This window comes from Amphiprion ocellaris, chromosome 4, assembly GCF_022539595.1.
Source record: "Amphiprion ocellaris isolate individual 3 ecotype Okinawa chromosome 4, ASM2253959v1, whole genome shotgun sequence".
Classification (NCBI taxonomy): Eukaryota; Metazoa; Chordata; class Actinopteri; family Pomacentridae; genus Amphiprion; species Amphiprion ocellaris.
The window spans coordinates 2140981-2158308 of record NC_072769.1 but is presented as its reverse complement, the minus strand read 5'-3'; the positions used below and the strand labels follow the sequence as shown (position 1 = coordinate 2158308).

Sequence of the window (17328 nt, the reverse complement as noted above, 5' to 3'; positions counted from 1 at the left end):
TAAATGTAAGAAGTAGGTTAAATTAAATAATTAATACATGTTTTAATTATTTTTTTAAAATAAATTCTGAATAATAAAATAAAATACAATACAATTAAAGCAAATTGAATACATTTTAAATATTTGATTCAAAATAATGAAATTGGAATATACAGGTAAAATAATTAAATATAAACAATTAGATTAAATTAGAATAACACAAATGTTTTTAATTGATAAAATTATTTGAATAAATTCTGAATAATAAATTAAATTACATAAAATCAAATGAAATTAAATGTATTTTAAGTATTTCATTTAAAAAAATACAATATGTAAGTCAAATAATTAAATGTAAATAATAATTCTGAAAAATTAAATTTCCTGAATAAATTCAGAATTATTTTACTTTATTTTATTTTTTTAATTGAATTCAATCAAATTTTTATTTTATTTTGTTTTATTTAGCTTGTAACTACAGCTTGCTAACATAAGCCACCAGCCTCATTCTTTTACATCACCATGGACAAGTTTTAGTCCACTCTCTTCTCTGCAGAATAATTTTTATTCAGTCACATTAGATGTTTTTTGAGCATGAACTTTGACTTGGCCACTTCAGAACCTTAATTTAGTTCTTTTTGAGCCATTCAGAGACCATTATTGGTGGGATTCCAACATGCTGCATTGCTACTTGCAGGTGGGTGTGTAAACACATCAAGAAGCCAATCCGCTCACCATCCTGAGTCTGGACTGGCATCCCAACAATGTCTGCTGGCTGCTGGATCCTGTGACTTCAAATGCAGGTATTTCTCTTTATACCTAATATAATCTCAAAACTGTCAACTGAAGCCCAACAGTTACATCAGATTTTTACCACCAGAAGAATTCGGACTAACATTATTGCAATGTTTACTGAAAATTGACTATATTAATCCACTGGCATGTGCAATAATATTGTACTAATTTCTATCTTGGTGTATTTTAGTTATTTTTTCATTTTGTACTACATTTCCTAAACGTTTGTCTCATATCTCATTGTATTGTATTGCATTTTAGCTCATCTTATCTATTTATCTCACCTCATTGTATCATACCTTATCTTATCATATTGTATCTCTTCGTCTCATATCTCATCGTATCATCTTATCATATCGTATCCTCATGGTATCGTATCTCATTGTATCATACTGTATCTCATTGTATCATATCATATCGTTTCTCACAGTATTGTATCTATTGTCCCATATCGTATCTCATTGTATCATATCATATCTTGTCGTATCATATTGTATCTCATGTCATCATATTGTTTCTCAGCGTATCTCAACATATCTCATCATATCGTGTCTCACCGTATCGTATCATATCTAATCCCATTTGTTGCATCTTTTCTTTTTGCATCTTATCTCATTATATAGCATCTCATGTCATCTCTCTCATCATATTGTATCTCATCTCATCATCGTATCTCATCTCATTTCATCATATCTACAACTATTAGTGTTTTTTGTCTTTTTCTGCAAATGAAATGCTCTAAATACAGTGGGTAGGCAGGTGGAGAAATCAGATTTTTTTTTTTTTAAAAGTTATTATTATTTTTTGGCCTTCTTGCCTTTATTATATAGATATGTGCAGTGAAGACAGACAGGAAATGGAGGGAGAAGAGTGGGGGAAGACATGCAGCAAAGGGCTGTGAGTGGGGACCAGCCCCTGTACATGGGTCGCCCGCTGTAACCCGTTGAGCTATCCAGGTGCCCTAGAAACCGGATAGTTACTGTCTCTGGATTAATTACTGGATTATTAGGGCGGCTGTGGCTCAGGTGGTAGAGCGGGTCGTCCAATGATCGAAGGGTCGGCGTTTCGATTCCCGCTCTGTCCTAGTCATGTGCTGTTGTGTCCTTGGGCAAGACACTTTACCCACCTGGCCTCCAGTGCTGCTACTCACACTGGAGTATGAATGCGTGTGAATGCTGGTGGTGGTCGGAGGCCGTAGGTGCAGATTGTCAGCCACGCTTCTGTCAGTCTGCCCCAGGGCAGCTGTGGCTACAAATGTAGTTTACCACCACCAGAGTGTGTGAGTGAATGAATGAATAATGGATCCACTGTAGCGCTTTGAGTGCCTTAATAGAAAAGCGCTATATAAATCTAATCCATCATTATTATTAATTACAATATATCATATGTTGTTTATTATTAGCATGATGTAAATATTGAATCCTTACAACATCTTCAACACCGGCCTACCGGCTAAACGCACATCTTGAAACTTGAATTGTGAAAAACGTCATCACTTCGTAGATCTTAAACTGAGAACAATGCAACCCAACTCGTGTGTCTCAGGGTGTTTTCAGCCTACATTAAGGAGGTGGAGGAGAAGCCCGGCCCGACTCCCTGGGGCAGCAAGATGCCGTTTGGGGAGCTGCTGTTTGAGTCTGGAGGCTCTGAAGCTGCAGCCCAGACATCAGCAGGAGGAGGTGGTGGTTGGGTTCATAGTGTTTGCTTCTCACACTCCGGAAACCGTCTGGCCTGGACCTCCCATGATTCCACTGTGTCTGTGGCTGAGGGAGGCAAGACTGGCATGTAAGAGAAGGCAGGGCTGCATATCTGGGTGTGTTTGTGTTTCTGTGTGCTGCACTCTGACCTGCTGTATTGACTTGTATAGGCTGACCAGTCTGAGCTCAGAGACTCTTCCCCTGCTGTGTGTCACCTTCATCACCGAGAACAGCTTAGTAGCAGCTGTGAGTATCAATACATTAAGACGTTTTTTCTTAAGTGCACATTCAACTGTTCATACATCCTTTTAATAAATTGAAATTGAACATATTTTAAATATTTGATTTAAAATGAAATATAATAGTAAAATAATTAAATGTAAACAATTAGATTAAATTAAAATAAATGATACTTTTATTTTAAAAATTATTCGTTGATTTTGAATGAATTCTGGGTGATAAAATAAAATAAAATTCTGAATAATAAAATGACATTAAGTATATTTTAAAGAGTTCATTTAAAATAAAGAATTTAAAACATGTAAGTATAATAACTAAATGTGAACAATTAGATTAAATTAAAACAATGAATTTTTTTTATTAATTCAGTTATTTTTGAATGAATTCTGAGTGACAAAAATTAAATTAAACATGATTAAAGAAAATTAAATCTGTTTAAAATATTTGGTTTAAAATAATTAAATAAATATATGTATGTAAAATAATTGAAAGTAAACAATTACATTAAATAAAAATAATGGATACATTTTGAAATTTAATTAAATTGTTTTGAATAAATTTGAAGTAATAAAATTTAATTACGTTAAATCTATTTTAAACATATGATATAAAATTGAAATATATCAGTAAATTAATTAAATGTAAACAATCAGATTAAGTTAAAATAATGAATACATTTTTTAAAAAATTAATTGAATTATTTTGAATAAATTCCAAATTAAAGTAAATAAATGAATAAAATAAAATAAAATTGAATTGAATGTATTTTAAATATTTGATTAAAATAATGAAATTATAATATATAAATAAAATAATTAAATGTAAATCATTAAATTGCATTAAAATAATGAATACATTTTAAAAGTAAATTATTTAGAATAAATTAAGATAATTATTTTGAATCAATTCTGCATCACTTGATCACATCATTGTGATCACATCCCAGTGATTGAACAAATTCAGATTCATTTAATTTAATTAACAAAATAAAATAATGTAACATTCAATTCAATTCAATTCAATTAATTTCAATTCAATTCAATTGATAAAGCTTATAACTACGGCTTGCTAACATAAGCCTCCATAATCTATTGATCATGCCAGCCAGGCATGGTATGTTGAAACAAAATCATGAATTGAACTAAAAAAAGACGCTAGTAAACTGAAGGGTTTTTTGTGTAAATGAAGAAATGGTTCATTTTTTCTTTGAGTTACATAGTCTCCCTTTTTTTTGGAAACATTTTTGCAGTAACAACCTCATAGAAGCATGTTGATATTGCAGTTTTTGTGTTTACAGTACCTTCTAGCTCCACCAGTTAGCATTTACAAATGTTTTTGTTCCTGCAGGGCCATGACTGTTACCCGGTGCTTTTTGTGTACGATGGTGCCAAAGGCGGCTTAACGTTCGGTGGGAAGCTGGACGTTCCCAAGCAGGCGGCCCAGAAGGGCATTAGTGCAAGGGAACGTTTCCAGAACCTGGACCGTCGAGCCTCCGAAAGCCAGAGCACCGACAAGGACCTGAACACACTCCATAAGAACAGCATCAGGTCAGGAGAAACAAGTGTTCTGGGTCTGGGCTGTAAATCACGGCAGGTGTATAAAGTGCAGGGGAGATTAAGATCTGAGTGATGCAGAGGTGGAAGTGAGCTTTGGGTACACAACCCTTTTGGAGAAAATTGCAGTGAAAGATGGCGAAGTCTGATTTGTACAGTAATATAGTTTCATTTAACAGACGCTTTTATCCAAAGTGCTGTACATCTGAGAGTAGAAACAACAAAAGCAAGGATCTAGTCAGGAGAAAACAACCTGGATAAGAACCATATAACAAGTCTGAGTCATCAATCTGTGCAACGGAATCTCTTTGCAATTTCCACCAATAAATCACAAAACATGGTCATTTTCATCTCTGTATAACTCAGCAGTGTGAAGTACATTATCATAATAATTATCACATGTTTGTTAAACTGCAGCCTTTGACTTGTCTCTAACAATCTTTTAGCCAAATCTCAGTGCTGGAAGGAGGAAGGAACCAGTGCACCAAGTTCTGCACCACCGGCATGGATGGAGGGATGGGCGTCTGGGACGTCAAGGTAACACTCAGTCTGATTGTTAGATTCTGGCTTTAACTGTGGGATTTCACACGTTCCTCAATATCTTTTCAGACTCTGGAGTCTGCTATGAAGAACTTGAAGATAGTCTGAAGTGAAGTTTACATTTCCCAGACTACATTATAATCGCTTCTGGAGATATGAAGAAAGCTGCTGCCTTATTACATAAAGCTTCTCTGCCTTATTTTAGTCATCTATTTTTTTTATACATGCTAAACGATCAGACTTCAGGTCAAATAGTGCTTGTTAGTCCCTCTGAAGCTCTCTGCTGAGCTAGTTCATTTCAACGCTGTGTACAGAGGCATTGACCACAGGTCTGTAAACGGTACTTGTTAAGTTAGATTAGAACAATCACAAAGAGCTCAGACTGAGCTGAATGCTTAAAGCAGGTATTTTATATTATTCATGATGAAGGACTTCAGTACTTCTTAAAAGCTTATGCTGGTCATAATATGCATTTAATAAATGAATACTGTTATACTGCTCTGCAGAGTGTGGTTCATTGTGTGTGTGTGTGTGTGTGGGGGGGGGGGGGTATGGATCTGGATGAAGAATTTGACCTCAAAGGTTTATTCTTGGTCTTTTGGTCTTTTAAGCAGCCATCGTGGACTATTCTCAGCTCCACTTTCTCGAAGAGACACAGAAAATATTTGAAAGTTTTAACACACCAGTTCCAACTGAGCACACTCCATCTGCTGATGTGAACTGTGAATCACAGGTCCAGAAAATATGAGTTCATATGTTTTTTATCAACCTGATGAAGAGTAATCACATGACATCACACAGTGGTCCTTAAAGCCTGACTAAACCAAAAATGAGCAAAAAGATGGAGCTGAGTCTTATGACAGCACTACCCTGACCTTAATTATGCACAGCTTGAAGCAGGAACACAATTTAAACAGATGTGTTTTGTAAAAAATCCATTCCCTCTACAGCTGTCATGCAGATGAAATTATCTATCAAGACATAAACAGTTTTTTCTGCCCACATGTCATTAGCATAAAATAGTCTAGATGTCAACTTTGTGCAAATGAGGTGCGAAGCTGTTGTAAATCCTCTAAACTAGCCGTTGTTGAACTAAAACAAGGACAAATTCAGCAGCTTATTTCTCACCTGTAATGTTGGTCTGATTAGGAGAGACGGCATCCATCCCACTTTGGCTGGTGCAGCTCTCATTTCTAGAAATATGGCTGATTTTATTAGAACTCCTAAAGCATGACAACCCAGAGTTCAGACCAGGATGCAGAGTTGTAGTCTTCCACACCTCTCTGCAGTTTCCTCTCAGCTGTCATCCTCCAGTAATTCAGTTAGCTTTATTGAGACTGTGTCTGTCCCCCGACCACCAAAATTCAATAAATTAAGCAAATCAAAAATAAACAAAAGACATAGTAACCATAAAAATCTAATTAAAATTAATACCACTATTTCAACTGAGCGAAGAAACAGGACAATTAAATGTGGTCTGTTAAATATTAGATCTCTCTCGTCTAAATCTCTGTTAGTAAATGATTTGATAACTGATCACCAGATTGATTTGTTCTGTTTGACTGAAACCTGGTTGCAGCAGGAAGAATATGTTAGTCTAAATGAATCAACTCCTACTAGTCATACTAACTGTCATGTTCCTCCAATCACAGGCCGAGGAGGAGGCGTGGCAGCAATTTACCTCTCTAGCTTAAAAATGAACCAGAGACCTAAACCTAGTTACAGTTCATTTGAAAATCTTACTCTCAGTCTCTCTCATCCAGATTTAAAAGCTCAGAAACCAGTTTTATTTGTTGTTGTATATCGTCCTCCTGCTCCTTACTCTGAGTTTTTATCTCAATTCTCAGACTTTTTATCTGATTTAGTGCTCAGCTCAGATAAAGTCATTATTGTGGGTGACTTCAACATTCATGTTGACGTGGACAGTGACAGCCTTACGACTGCTTTTAATTCAATATTAGACTCAATTGGGTTTTCTCAACATGTAAATAAACCAACTCATAGTTTTAATCATACCCTTGACCTCGTTCTGACTTATGGCATAGAAATCAAACAGTTAACAGTATTTCCCCGGAACCCTCTTCTTTCTGACCATTTTATGATAACATTTCAATTTACAACAATAGATTGTATAGGAGTTAAGAATAAATATCATTACAGTAGATGTCTGTCTCACAATTCGGTGACTAAATTTAAGGAAATAATACCCTCTCTATTTAGTCCAGCACCACTTACTGATATAATGGAAGGGAAATATAATTTTACCCCCACAGAAGTGGATTATATTGTTAATAATGCTGCAGCCTCACTGCGTACAACACTTGATAGTGTTGCACCTGTAAAAAAGAAAGTTCTATCTCAGAGAGGACCTGCTCCTTGGTATAATTCCCAGCTGCAGACTTTAAAGCAGGCGTCCCGAAAGCTGGAAAGGAAGTGGTACTCCACTAATTTAGAGGAAGTTTATGTAGCTTGGAAAAATAGTCTAGTAATTTATATAAAAAAAAAAGCTCTCTGTAAGAATTGGCTGTAAGACCAGATGTATATTTAGAATTTTTCACTCCCATACATCTCTCTGAAATAATTTCAATAGTTTCTACATCCAAACCATCGACATGTCTTTTAGATCTTATCCCAACTAGACTGTTCAAGGAGGCTTTACCTTTAATTAATTCCTCAATGTTAGATCTGATTAATCTCTCTCTAGTAACAGGTTATGTACCACAGGCTTTTAAGGTTGCTGTAATCAAACCTTTACTTAAAAAGCCCACTCTAGATCCAGATGTTTTAGCCAACTATAGACCAATTTCCAACCTCCCATTTCTCTCTAAAATTCTGGAAAGAACAGTTGCAAATCAATTCTGTGAACATTTACAAAGGAATAGCTTGTTTGAAGAGTTTCAGTCAGGCTTCAGAGTGCATCATAGCACAGAAACAGCTCTGGTGAAAGTTACTAATGACCTTCTCATAGCATCAGATAATGGACTGGTCTCTATACTTATTTTATTGGACCTTAGTGCAGCATTCGATACAATCGACCACAAACTTTTATTACAGCGACTAGAACATTCTATTGGCATTAAAGGGACAGCACTGGACTGGTTTAAATCCTACTTATCAGACAGGTTCCAGTTTGTGCATGTCAACAATGACTCTTCTGAGCATACTAAGGTTAATCATGGAGTTCCTCAGGGTTCTGTCTTAGGACCAATACTGTTCACATTATACATGCTTCCCTTAGGCAACATTATTAGGAAGCACTGTATTAATTTCCATTGTTATGCTGATGACAATTGTATTTATCTATGAGTTAGCAAGAGAGATCCTATTTCTCCTATACTGGTTTCTCTTCATTGGCTTCCTGTTAAATCTAGAATAGAATTCAAAATCCTTCTTCTGACATATAAAGCTCTTAACAACCAATCTCCATCATATCTTAAAGACCTTATAGGACCATATTATATTAGCAGAACTCTTAGCTCTCAGACTGCAGGCTTACTTGTTCCTAGAATCTCTAAAAGTAGAATGGGAGTACCTCTAACCCTCTAGCTCTACCTCTACACAAATATACAATATACAAAAAAAGCACTCAGAGAGCGCAGCACTCCACCAAGGCTGGCCTATCATTTCCGACGGAAGAAATCTGTAATAAAAAATGACCTTGTGCTGAGCACGGGCATGTGTTATGCATGTGCATGTTATGTATGTGTGTAAATTACTCTTATAAAGGTCTATTGATCAGTTCATCACTTTTGGCAAGCCTTTGTTTTGCTAGTGGTAAAATAACCGTTCCCTCCAGGCTTTTATTTTGAAGATGTATTTTTAATGTTACGGGCTTTTATTTTGTAATAATTCCAGCGGCACAGGAAGTGTTTATCTAAGAAGCAGTTTCTTGACATGACAAAGATGCTGCTGAAAAGTCCGAAAATTCACGTCAAGATGAAAGAAAACGGTTCCACGCTGTTGCTGTCTAGCAAAGGATGTGTCTAAACTTAGAAGCTCCTAGCTGGAATGGAGACAAGCTCTGACAGTGAAGAAATGAGTGGAGGACAGAAAGGTTAATTTGTGTTCAAAATAAGACTGACGGCAAATAAAGGCTTCGTGAAACATCAGGAGCTTCACCATTTTGTGGCTGGGGTTTGCTACATTGCGTTACCTAAATATGTAGCGGGCAGCAGGTATTGATGGGGCTCAAACACCAGACAGTTTAATCAATTGTTCTTTGTATGATTTCCAACTCATAAATCACAGTCAATTTGTAGTCGGATCGCAATCATGTGATCGTCAGCAGGTAACTAACACAGTGTTCACGTCATGGTAACAGCAACACCGTCTTGGTAGCTCTCACAATGGGAAATCCTTAGCAAGTCGGCGGATCCAGATTATAAGCCGCATCAACGCAAAAATCTAATCAGGTGGTCCTTGTGTCGTTTCTGACTTTCCTTGAAAATTTCATCCAAATCCGTTGGTCCGTTTTTGAATAATGTTTCACACAGACAGACAGACAGACAGACAGATTCACAAACATCCGCCGTTCCTTGGCGGAGTAACCCGTCATCAGATAGTGTGTCGCCCCCTGCAGGCGGCAGCGGGATCTGCACGCACAGGCGCAAATCTGTATGAATTTCCCAGCTATGAATAGTCCCTCAGAAAATGATGTGGCAGCCTTCAGTGATGAAAAACAAGCTTCCTCACCGAGTGGTGATGAGGTGAACAGAGAGAGAGAGAGCTCCAGCAGCAGCACTCTCTCCCCGCCGCCCACACTCCCTGGACCGGACGCTCTGCAGGCAGCTGGATCGGGATGCGTCCGTCTCCTGGTGCTGCTTGAGATGAAGATAAGACGACGACGGTGAAGTGGCGGCGGTGCTCGTTTAGCGGTGAATGCGTTCCTCCTCGGTGCGATCTGAGCAAAACGCAGCGGGTTAAAACCGCCCAACAGTCAGAGAGGATCCGGGTTTCAGCCACACTGTCTGTCTGCTGTCAACTGTTGCTTATTTCCTCTGTAAATGAATCTTGTAAGGTAGGTCATCATCATTTTTATGCTTCGGGTTTATCATCTTTAAGCAGATAAACAGGAACATGGATGATGTGGAGCCTGCTGAGGATGTGGATGAAGATGCTGTGAGGCTGTCATGAAGTCTCTCTCTCTGTCTCTCTCTCTCTCTCTCTCTCTCTCTCTCTCTCTATATATATATATATATATTTTTATATATATATATATATATATATATATATATATATATATATATATATATATATTTATTTATTATATATATATATATATATATATATATATATATATATATATATATATACATACACACACATATATATTATATATATGCGTCATGATGCATCTTTCAGCTCAGCTTTTATTTCCCTGACAAGTATTATTAAGAATACACGCACGCACACGTACATGCGCGCGCGCGCGCACACACACACACACACACACACACACACACACACACACACACACACACCTCTCATCTTGGTATATCTGCTCTGTGTGACACTACAGGCTACACACACCCTCCTCCTCATCCTTTTCAACTTTGTTTAATATTTGTTGTTTGTTAAACCAATCACTCCCACATTTAGGATGTTAAATTTTCAATCAGTTAATTTTCAAATACTCACAGTTAAGAAACTGCAGTTGTCATATTTTTGATGTTTTTTAGCTTTTAAAAGCGTTCATCAGAGTTGTTGTTTCAGGAGCAGCCCAGACAGCATGAGGCCTTTTAAACCCACATACTTTCTGAGCTGATTTTATTGAACATTATATCTCGCAGGAGCACATGACGGTTGTAGTTTTAGCTGCTTAACAATGCAAAAAGATTTGAAGAGGCTGTTGAACATATTTGCTCTGCAGGAATTTTTTATAATGGAGGAAAGCCAAAAAAATCCATCCATCCATCCATCATCTATACACCACTTAATCCTCACTAGGGTCATGGGGGGGCTGGAGTCTATCCCAGCTGACTCAGGTGAAGGCAGGGGACACCCTAGACAGGTCACCAGTCTGTCACAGGGCTACATACAGAGACAAACAAGCACTCTCACATTCACACCTACGGGCAATTTAGAATGATCAATTAACCTCAGCATATTTTTGGACTGTGGGAGGAAGCCGGAGTACCCGGAGAAAACCCACGCATGCACAGGGAGAACATGCAAACTCCACGCAGAAAGATCCCGGGAAAGCCGGGACGTGAACCAGGGATCTTCTTGCTGCAAGGCAACAGTGCTAACCACTACACCACTGTGCAGCCCAGCCAAAAAATAAATCACCAATATTACAAGATTTTCTTGTTCTATATCATTTAAAATTGAATTGTTCTGTACTTTTGAGTGCCGAATGGAACAAACAAGATATTAGCAAGTGGCAATTTACCTTGGACAGCTTTGTCAGTTCACCTACTAATATGCAGTTAAGTTCACTGGACTGTGGAGCTTTAATTATCATTTTATTTATCTTTTTTTTTTAATTACCTGACTGATCAAATTCTTGTTTTGTGAAGCCAACGGCTGAAATATGCTTCAGAAAACCAGCAGATCTCTCCTGTCAGACTCATTTTTTGTCAGCCAATTATTTAAATAATAATCTCACCACAGAATATTCTTGTTTTTTCCCATTATTACTGTGTACATGATGTAGTCACCCAAAGAGCAGGATGAGCATGGCCAATAATATTAATTCATATTCACCACTAACTGGACTGAAGTCTTCATGGATCAATAAGATGACCAGAGCAGAGAGTCCGTTCGTTCCATCTGAGAGGAGTTATGGTGATGTTTCCAGTTACTGTCTCTGTGTCTGGCCTCTGGCCGGCTAATTATCAGCCAGCTTGATAAAGTCATTAATGACCCGGCCAAGCCTGCTGGGCCTGGCACTAACAAACACACCAAGCAGAGAGTCAGTCAAACAGTGTGAGGCCAGAGTTGGGTGAGAGAAGCTTTAATTTGGGGCAAGACAGTGTGCTTCTGAGCTGGGTCAGTTGTATTAATAGCTCTCAGTGAGTGTCACTCTGAAAACAGCTGCTTAATGAAAGATGACACAATGAGGAGAGAGAAGATATATGTGTCTGTGTGTGAGGTGGATTTTGTATCCTCCTGCATCTAGCTTCTGGAGTGTCTTTGAAATCAGTATTGTTTCCATTTTCAGAGCAATAACGAGGTTTGAAAGCAACTTGTGTAGGAGGAAAACACTGAGAATCACACAGACACACCAGAGATTAATTGGAGGATCATGCTGCTCTGCTTGGACTGATGTGTTGTTTTTAAGATAAGCTGTAGGCAGAGTGAACATTTCATTTTTTTCCCTGATGAAAAGGCACACAATGCACAACTCCACAGATGTGCAGGATAAATTACTCTGTTAGGTGTTTTTTCTCCCTCTGGCTGAAGCAAATTGATTCTTCTGAGTGCTGCGTGGTATTCGCTTTGATGGCAGCCGCTTCCTCATTTTGAGTCCAACCAACCTTAGAACAATGTGTGTGAAACAGAGACATCACTAAATGTAGGTCTCTTATGAAATTTGGCTATGCAAGATGCATAAAAATAGGGAGGGGTGTGTGTGTGTGTGTGTGTGTGTGTGTGTGTGTGTGTGTGTGTTGTGTGTGTGTGTGTGTGTGTGTGTGTGTGTTGTGTGTGTGTGTGTTTGTATTTTGCCTGTCTGCATGGATGTCTTTCTCCATTTGCCTTCCTGCATGTTAATTTAATCATCGGGAAGCAGTGAGGAGACATGACCGAGGAACAGGAGAGGGAGATCCCTGTTCTGTGGTTTCCATGACAACAGTGACATCACTGACAGAGTGCTACATCCTGAGCTGCTCCGTGCAACGTGTTCACATCCACAGAATAGATTCCAGTTTACGTGTGTCTGTGCGTCTGTGTGTGAGAGAACATGCAAGCGTTGCTGAACATGTGAATTGTTTATGAAAGAGCTCATTGGGACACTCCTCTGGTTCAGTCAGTCCGTGGTTACCCACTGTTGCCACGCAACGGCTGTCATGGCAACAAGTTGGAGCATGATCTTGGGTTGCTAAGTGAAAGGAGAGGGTGAGGTGAGATTTTAATAGCACCGCTGAGATACAAGTGGAATATCAGACATGTTCAACATGTTTTAGGAAATGTCATATTTAATGATTTGAATCCAATCTAATGGCTTAAATTGGACACATATTTTACATGATTTAAAGCAGGGGTTAGGGTTAGTAAAATCACAGCATAATAACCTGTAGATAACTATTTTTTTCCCTAAGTTTTAGTGCAAAAAAGTACATTCTGATAAAGAACTACCTTTCACTAAACACTATGAACAACCTGAAATTTAAGAAAAACAAATGTAATTTCAACAACATTATGGCTCAGTTTATCATTTCTAAATTACGACTTACAGATCACAGTGAATCTGGAATTGAACGATATAGTATTTTACTTTGTGATAGAACAACTTGTCAAGATCTAGAAATTATTTTAAATTTACATTCATTTCCGCCTCTGTGCAGTAATTCTGACCACCACATCATACAAACTAATGTGGGAACTATTTAGGAAGAAGGTTAATTTATCCTCCTGTGTTTTGGTTTCTGACTATACCCGCCCCCCACGGCCACCTCCAGGTGCCCGGCCAGGCTGATCAGGCTAACACCTGTAGAAGTACCTGATGAGGCTGGGATCCAGTATCTGTCGTCTGGTGAGCCAACATTTCTCTTCGGGGCCATACCCCTTTCAGTCCACCAAAAACTGCAATCTCTGACCCCGATGGCATACATCCAACAGACGCCTAACTGTATAAGCAGGGGCATCATCAATGATCCTGGGTGGTGGAGGTGGGCAGACAGGGAGGGCCAGAGAACTTTCCAGCACTGGTTTTAATTGAGAAACATGAAATGTAGGATGAATCTTCATAGAAGAAGGTAAGCGAAGATATACCAAACTGGGGTTGACCACACGGTCCACTTCAAAAGGCCCCACGAAACGCGGCACCAATGTTTTAGACTACTTTGAATGGAAGCTCTTTGGCCCAAAGCCACACATTTTGTCCGGGTTGGTAGACAGGGCCTGGTTTCCGATGATAGTTGGCCTAGTCAGACATCCGTTGCGATGCTCATAGGAGAGCCCCCCGGGCCTTCTTCCATGTTCCTTAACATTTCCTAATAAGAGACTGTATAGAGGGGATCGAAACCTCCTGCTCTTGGGATGGAAACAGGGGAGGCTGGTAACCCATGGATCACTGAAAGGGTGAAAAATCAGAGGAAGCATTAGACAGCGAGTTATGAGCATACTCTATTCATGGCAACTGCTCACTCCAGGAGGTGAAGTTTTCACATGAGACCAAACTAGAGTTCTTTGGCCATAGAGACGTTGCTTATTTTTGGAGAAAGAAGGGAGAGGCGTAGAACCCAAAGAACACCGTCCACACAGTTAAACACGGTGGTGGCAGTATCATGCTGTTGGGTGCTTCAGTGCATTTGGAACTGGGAATCTTGTCAAGGCTGAAGGAATCATCAAGAAAGAAGAATATGTGAAGATTTTGAAAGAAAACTTCAAGCATTCAGCTGCTAAACTGGGTCTGGTCATCTTTGTCTTCCAACACGGCAATGACCCAAAACTTAGATTGCTCCTGGTGAAGAATTAGCCCTAGAAGACCAAAGTGAACGTTACTGACTGGCCTGCAAAAAGCCCTGACTGGAATTTTTTTATATATATATATATATATATATATATATATATATATATATATATTATATATATATATATATATATATATATATATATATATATATATATATATATACAGTGTCCATACTGTATATATATAGATTATGGGGTTAAGGTTAAAGGGTAACCTGATTAATTTTGTATAGGATTAACAGCATATTAACAGGTACATACATCAACTGCATTCAACAAACATGATGTTCGTTTGTGCTTCACAGATCAAAAAAACTGCTGCCTTCAGTTTTACATATAAGAAGACACAAAGGAAAGTGCCATCCACCAATTAAGAGTTTTCAGACATCAGAAATCATTATGATGTTCAAGCAAAGTCTAAAATGTAAATATGAACAAATTGTAGAGGACTGATGCAGTACAATGTGACTTTTGCAAGTTCAAAAAAATAAAATAAAGTTGTAATAAAATAATTTTCTAACAGTTTTTTATTGTGTGGAAGTGCATTCTGGCATGGATGGCTATTACAGTTTTGACTTGTTAAATTAATTTGCATTTTATTGTGCCATATTCAACAATTTCATATCAATACAATTCATTTTAAGATATATTTTTGATATTATTGATCATCAATGCCTAATCATCTGTGGACTTTGTTAAAGATAAATTGGTAATATTTGCATACATTAAGACTGTTGCAATTTTACAGCGTTTTCACAAAATCCTAAAAAATCCATAAAATGAAAATGTCTCAATATTTTCTTGATTAGAGATGTGCTAAATATAGTTTTAAAAGGAAAAAAAATTATATCAATACCATCAATGCTTAGGTTTTCAGAGGGTTAAATCTTACAGTAAGTAAAGATCACATCTAATATGAGTTAATAATCAAATAAAACTGTGTGAGAAAAGGTAATATAATAAATAAACATCAGACCCAAATGAATGCATCTTTTCATGCGTATTTGATAATAATTGTGTATTCACTTTCACTTGTTTTTTCCGATAGAAAGAGTTATTAGTGGGAAGGTATAAATTTGTTCTCAGGTCCTTTGAAGAAACTGCTGAGATGTCTAGTTATGCAAGTTGTCTTTTACAGTTCCAGTTGAAGTTAATTAAGCTCCATTAGATCAGTTAACTATGGTAACTCCTATCTGTATTTTATGTTTTTGTCTCATTATGACCATGTACCATTCTCGGACAATTACCTTTGAATTTGGAATAAGCCCCCGGGAGTTAGAAGTAAAACTGCAAAATCATTTGAAAATTCAACTTAATAGTGGAAATAGTCTTTGTAATAGTGTTTTTGGCATATGATCAATTCTGGTAGCAGTGTGTTATAATTAGGTTATATTTTGAACTTTTCATCAAAATTTTGGCTATTTTGACACAAGATATCACAAGATATGGTTAGTTTTTGGTTTTTAACTTTAATAGAATTCTACTTTGAATTTGTTTGTCAAACTTTCACTATTCTATTGTTGAATGGTTGAATGGTTGAATGGTTTTATTTCGGTTGCAAGATAGTACAATAATTTCATTTTGTGCGTTCAAAAAAAAATTATACATTCTTGCAGGACGCTTTTTTTTCTTTCCTTCCCCTTCTCCCTCTTCCCCTCCCCCCATAAAAAGAATGAGAATGAAAAAGAAAGGAAAAAAAGACAAAAAACCCCAAAATAATCAAACAAAAAATATACATATATATACAATAATATATTTTTTTCTTTTTTCTTCCTTTTCCTAGCTCTTTCTTCTCCCCCCCCCCTTTTTTTTTTTACAAGTTCTGTAAACGAAACAAGGAATAGGCAGAAGCCACGGCTTATTTTGCCTATCCTGTACAATCCATAGTATCACCCAGCATATCAGTAATACATGAAATAAAAGACAAAAAGAAAAAAACAAAACAAGACTTTACTCTAAATTGTTCTTCTTAGTCAGTTTACATATCAGTCATTTTACATTGTAATCCTGGATTATTTTGTCTTTCAATGCTTTTTTGAAACTCTCCAAAGATCTACACAATTTCAACTCATCACTAAGTCCATTTCATAAAATAACCCCCAAATGTGAAACACATCTGTAGGTTCTGTCCCGCTTATAGAATATCTTGTTACCATTGCAACGAAATCTTTTTCAGTCTCAGGTTTGTTATAGCATAGTTCTGCGCTATAAAGTTATTAATACAGATGATGATGTGTAACGTGGCGTTTCTTATTTTTTCGTAATGAGGAAAAATCCTATCAAATTCCACCCTGTCGTGTTGTTAGGACTTATGGCTCAGACCCCATGCCTTTCATTGTGGGGCATGCCCATTAAACGAGTGATAACATATATTAAGCTGTGAGTCTGCAAGGGCTATCATATCAAAATGCAAACTAGAGACATATAGTAAGTTAAAAATACCAAAAAGAATTGGTCACCTCGCGTGGTACCGATACCTGATATTTTGGGTCCTGGCCCAAGGACAAGGGCTGGGACTTTAACGCCTTAATTTCGATTAATTAATTACAGTGAAATAAAGCGTTAAATAAATTAACACATTTTAATCACACCTGTCTCAGTTCCCTAATTTGTGGCACACCGGTAACACTGATGAACACTCCAGCCCAGTAGGTGGCGGTAATGAAACTAAAGTCTGTCTGCAGCATACGGTCTATGGTCTGCAGTGAAGAAGACACAGTGCACAAGGAGGTTTGGTGAACAGTGAAGGAAGATGAGACTCATTGTGCTTGTTGGGAGGAAAGTTTTCTTTTAAAAACCTTCCTGATGTCAGCTTGGATAAAGCTGATTTTCATTGTTTTCACCTTGGGCTGCACAGTGGCTCGGTTTAAACATGGCTCGGTGGTTAG

At 37.4% G+C, this 17328-nt stretch overlaps 1 protein-coding gene and 1 pseudogene across 1 annotated transcript in view; both read left to right on the top strand.

The window, feature by feature from the left end:
• The window catches only part of LOC129348825 (actin-related protein 2/3 complex subunit 1B-A-like), a 7108-nt pseudogene extending 1811 nt beyond the window's left edge, over positions 1 to 5297 (top strand).
• A 4114-nt stretch (positions 5298 to 9411) lies between these two features.
• LOC111566935 (monocyte to macrophage differentiation factor 2-like) overlaps positions 9412 to 17328 on the top strand; it is an 18731-nt gene continuing 10814 nt past the window's right edge. Inside the window, 1 exon segment of the mRNA XM_023267745.3 lies at positions 9412 to 9821. Coding sequence (XP_023123513.2) covers positions 9808 to 9821 — 14 coding nt within the window. The 5' untranslated portion in view covers positions 9412 to 9807.